At 40.0% G+C, this 4971-nt stretch overlaps 1 protein-coding gene across 1 annotated transcript; it reads left to right on the plus strand.

Moving 5' to 3' along the window:
• The first annotated feature begins 953 nt into the window (after positions 1–953).
• Positions 954–2786, plus strand: LOC132191836 (ethylene-responsive transcription factor CRF4). The gene has a single exon (XM_059606953.1). It carries the CDS (start codon positions 1455–1457, stop codon positions 2526–2528), a length of 1074 nt encoding a protein of 357 aa, XP_059462936.1. The 5' UTR covers positions 954–1454; the 3' UTR covers positions 2529–2786.
• Positions 2787–4971: the final 2185 nt, after the last annotated feature.

Here is a 4971-nt window from a genome sequence, read left to right on the forward strand (position 1 = left end):
AATCTGTGAAGATTTAAATAAATAAATGTATTTTACAATTTTGCTATGCTATTTTATTTTCCATTAATTGGAATGAGGAACATATATGGCACGGGCTATATGGGCGCGTGTGATTAGCATACCTCGGTCGTGGGAACAAATAGAACAGAACTAACCCGAGCCGTACAAAACTGTATTATAAATGGCGGCGAATTCTATGTTGCCCGCCACGTTAGTCCTAGCTGTAAAAAAGTAAATATTAAAAGATAAAAAACCAGACGTTTAATCAAAGATTAAATTCAAAAACTTTTTTAAGGGTAAAAAATATTAACCCCACCAAGCCAGCACGACATGAATTATTCCTCACGTTCGAATTACCCAACATACCCTTAGAAAACACCGTCTAATTACCCAATCCACCACCCACTCTCAGAAGGTAATTATTGGTCCGTTTAAGGGAACAAACAGTAATTAAGGCTAGTCAGGCTTTTAAATGGTCAGATATCAATTTTGACCGACTAAAAATTTTTCACAGAGCGGGTATCTTGGGCCTCACGTGACTCGCGTCACAGTGTTCGAGGCGTGTCATGTGCTGACTCAGCACCCTCCGATATAATCCCATTGGACCAGATCTCTGCTTCGGACCCATCATGGAACACGTGTCAGGATCCCAAGCCATCATCAGGTTGCGGCGGGCCGCACACTATCTCTCATGGTAAACACCCGGAATCTTTGGCCCGACCCACCGGCCCTCCTAGTAGGACCTACCCCCCTATGACCCATCTTTTCAACTTAACAAAGTTAAAAAAATCAAGGTTTTTTTAATAAAACCCAAAAATAATAATTAAGTAATTAATATGAATATAAAATATTAAATAAGGGGTTTTGTGTTATGGGTTTTACAATTTCGGCTGTGGGGATCCCCTATAAAACAGCGATTTCAGTGTTTCGGTTTCCACCGCAAACAGAACTCTTTGCGTGGCTTTCCTCTGCTTTCCACGACTACTATTACTCTCGCCACAGAATCTTTTCCCGTACACACTTGCTCTTCTTTTCCGTCTGGGTGGGTGATTTCTGATTCCAATAGGGAGAAGCGAAAGATCTTTCCAAAACAATTTCTGGGAGTTTCTGTACAAACTAAGCGAATCAACTCTCATATTTTCTTACCTTTTTGGGTTTTCGTTTTAAAGTCTTGCCTTCTGGGAAGTATTTATTAGGCTCTCTCTTTTCCTCTCAAGTTAAAGCTTCTCTCTCTCTCTCTCTTCCCTCTTCTCTCCGCCCTCTTGCCTCGAGAAATTCTTGATGGGTTTCGAGATTTAAATAGCATTTTTGATACATTCGCTATGAGTTCCACCTTTTTGTAACCAGCCTTGTCTCTAATCTTCTTCTTCACGGCTCTTTGTCTCGCTTTCCTGGACCTGTTTGTTCTGTTTTACTTTTTAGGAAGAATCTGGTAAGAGGCAAAAGAGGAAAACATGGACCAAGATCAAAGTTTCCTGTGCCCGATCAAATACACAGAGCACCGAAGCTCTACCAGAAAGCTCACAAAGCCTAGAAAAAACCAAGTAGAGCCACACACTCAGAGGGTCGTACGGATATCCATGACCGACCCGGACGCAACAGACTCATCCAGCGACGAAGAGGACGAGCTCTACTTCCTCGGCCGCCGGCGAGTAAAGCGGTATGTGAACGACATCAACATCGAGACAAGCTCTAAAACCGAAGGTGTGTTGAATCAGAATAAAAGACCTGCCGGAGAGTCGCTCTCATCCCGCCGGCGGCCACTGAAAGCAGTTCCTGCAAGCGGAAAGAAGTTCCGGGGAGTTCGGCAGCGGCCGTGGGGCAAGTGGGCGGCCGAGATTCGAGATCCGGTGAAACGTCAGCGGGTGTGGTTGGGTACTTTCGACACTGCTGAAGAAGCTGCCATGGTCTACGACAACGCCGCGATTCAGCTCCGAGGACCTGACGCTTTGACCAACTTTGGCACTCCGCAGAAGGAAGAAAAGCCGGAAGTGAATGTAGCCTCCATTTCCGGTTACGATTCCGGCGAAGAGTCTCAGTCTCACTGTCACAGTCTCTCTTCTCCGACCTCAGTTCTTCAATACAGAACTCTGTCTAACGAAGAATCCCAACTGCGAAAACCAGAAAAACAACAACGAAAACAACAAAAACAGGTGGAAGAACCGGTGGGAGAGTTTGAGGAACAGAAACTCGCTGCAGAGGATGTTTTTCGAGAATGTCAAGCGGAGACCAGTATCTCTGAAGATTCGAGTGGTGATTATTTGCAGTTTGATTTGCCGTGCTTCGAGGAAGTTTTCAATTTCTCAGGTCAGGACGCCCCAATACTTTCCGACATATTTTCCGGGCCGGAGATGACTTTCGACGAGCCGATACCGGGCGATATATTCAACAATGATATGGGTCTTTTGTTCAATGATAATGCATTCGAAGGTTTCGGTTCCTCGTCGCCGTCGCCGTCGATGATGAGCCAAGGAGAAGATTATTTCCAAGACATATTGTTCGGCTCCGATCCGCTTGTGGTCCTCTGAGAGTGCTTGTTGCGAGTGACCGACTTTTCGGGACGAGTGCTGTTGCCACCGTTGGGTTGCCGATTTCTCGGCAGATTTTGTACCGGTTGCAACAAAAGTATCGGCTAGTTTTTATATATAGTTATTTATTTTTGTTATGGAAAGAGTATTATAAGTGCTATTTATTCGTTTAAATATCTCCGTTAAAATTAAAGGAGATACGAGTGGAGTTTTGTTTTCCTTCTTTTATAAAGGCTTGCTGATGATTGTATAATTTTGACGGACTAATGGAAAAAAACTATAATCTATATATTCTCCATAATTATTTGTCTTTTTGATCATCATATTTTTATTTCAAGGAAATCTAATTCCTATATATATAATTTTTATTATTATATATTTCTCCAGATTCATTGAAAAGTATAAGGTAATGTTGTGGCATTCCTTTTGCCCCCACACCAGCAGGCGCAATTACCGGTTTATTTTGGGCGGTCGATGGGGTCCGAGTCGCCGAGAGTTGCTACCCGTGTGTGAACCCATGTCCTAGATTTTGCTTTTGCTTTTCCCTCAAATTTTTTTTATTTTTGCGGTGTCACGCGTGGGAGCGATCTGGAAAGCTCCTCTAGTTTCTACTGCCAAGTCGTGCTGCTTTCCATAAAAGTAGAAATGCAGTAATTTTGTTGAGCTTATTTGTTCGAACGGGTCTCGGGCGGTCTATTTCCGTGTTCGAATAGATTGATTTTATATGAATTCTCTTTCATTTAGTGTCGGAAAATTCAACTGCAAACATATAATTAATGAGGGTTTAGAGAGGGAGTAATTAAGATCATTAATTAATTAGCTTATTTGCGTCTCACTAGATATATATGATTTCTGGACATAGCCGGCAAAGAGTATTGCTATTTGGTAGAGAAACTAATAGCCACGTTGTAGAATTAAATGACATGGGTTTTTGGTTTTTGTGATGAAAAAGCAGCCCGCCAGCTGTTTAATTTATATTTGGTTCACGAAGTCAAAAAAAAAAAAGCAATAAAATTAGAGACCAATTGTTATTGGGTTGGAATTTAGTAGCTTTGTACTGGCAATCGTTGTATTAGAAACTGCTTTCAGTCAAGGGAGCAGTACCTAACATATTTAAGATTTCTCTCATTATCGAGGGAGCATTTTCTAGACAAACAAGAATATGTAGGATGTGCTCTTCATGCTGTCAAAATTATAAGGTTGTTCCTCAGCACTTTCCCAGTAATATTTTGTTCTAACTTTTTCATTTCTACCTCGTCTTGAATGGTAAAAATTATGGATTCGAATTCTAACAACAAATATGAGAGGACGTTTATAAAATCTACTTATTTCAAAATTTGCCCAAACATGGCCTTTATAAAAACGCTCTTATATTTATTGTTCAAAATGGTATCAATTTGGAAAACAAAATTACTTAGAATCTTTGTCCAAAACCCATAAAGAGTTAGAGAATCACAAGCTTTTTTGTTCTTTGTTTTGGAATATAGACACCGGAATCTTCAGAATAAGGTACCGGTACCCCCACAGAGAAAGTTAATCACTATTAATTTATCAAATAAATGTCTTTTCATTATGTTAATATCCAATCTAAAACCTATTCATAGACTCGGGTCAACCCAGTATCAATCTTGTATGGAAAAAAGAAAAAGAAAAATGGATATGGACAAGTTGGTTGCAACTTGCAAAAAAGTCCTACTTTTTCTTCACCATATTTTCTGGCCCTCTATTTAATTCTTACACAAACTGGCACAGCAGATGATATATTTTGTAGTCAATCATAACAAGGGGGACAGTGATTCAATTTTGTAAGACTGCTTTGCCTAAAAATTTGAAAATTCATGGCAATTTGAAGGAGCTGATTGCAAATAAGATAATATATATATATATATATACACCCTGCGTGAGACGATGAGCATACCTGCACTGATACTTGCTTGCTTGAGAAGTACTCAAAGAGAGAGAGAGGCATAGGAAGGACAAGAAAAAGGTCACATGATTATGTCTCAAACCAGATAATAATTCCGCTGTTGTGATTTATTATTAAAATAACAATATTACACCCACGCGCCCTCACATGTTTACCCTGATAAACAAAAAAGAAACGTATCATTATGTCTTAAGTAACTTCTTTAATCATTGTTAATTTTTTTTGTTATAAGCTTTTGCAGTTTTCACGTAGTAATTCTATTTGTGTATGACGGTGGCCGGCTTCGGATCACGTGAGAAGACGCACGGTATTAGTCAAAAGTTTCATTGCTGATGGTCTACCAGATGGTGACTTTTAATCCTAATTTTGTAGCCCTTCCGTCATTTGTGGCGACTTGACATAGGCACCACCGGCTAGCCCTTCTTACTCTTAGAATACACGTTGAAATCATTTCATAGAAATTAAGGTTTTCTTTCTTTCAATATGAAAATTTCAACTTTCCTTCTTCTTATGTCT

This window comes from Corylus avellana, chromosome ca1 (genome assembly GCF_901000735.1).
Source record: "Corylus avellana chromosome ca1, CavTom2PMs-1.0".
NCBI classification, from domain to species: domain Eukaryota; kingdom Viridiplantae; phylum Streptophyta; class Magnoliopsida; order Fagales; family Betulaceae; genus Corylus; species Corylus avellana.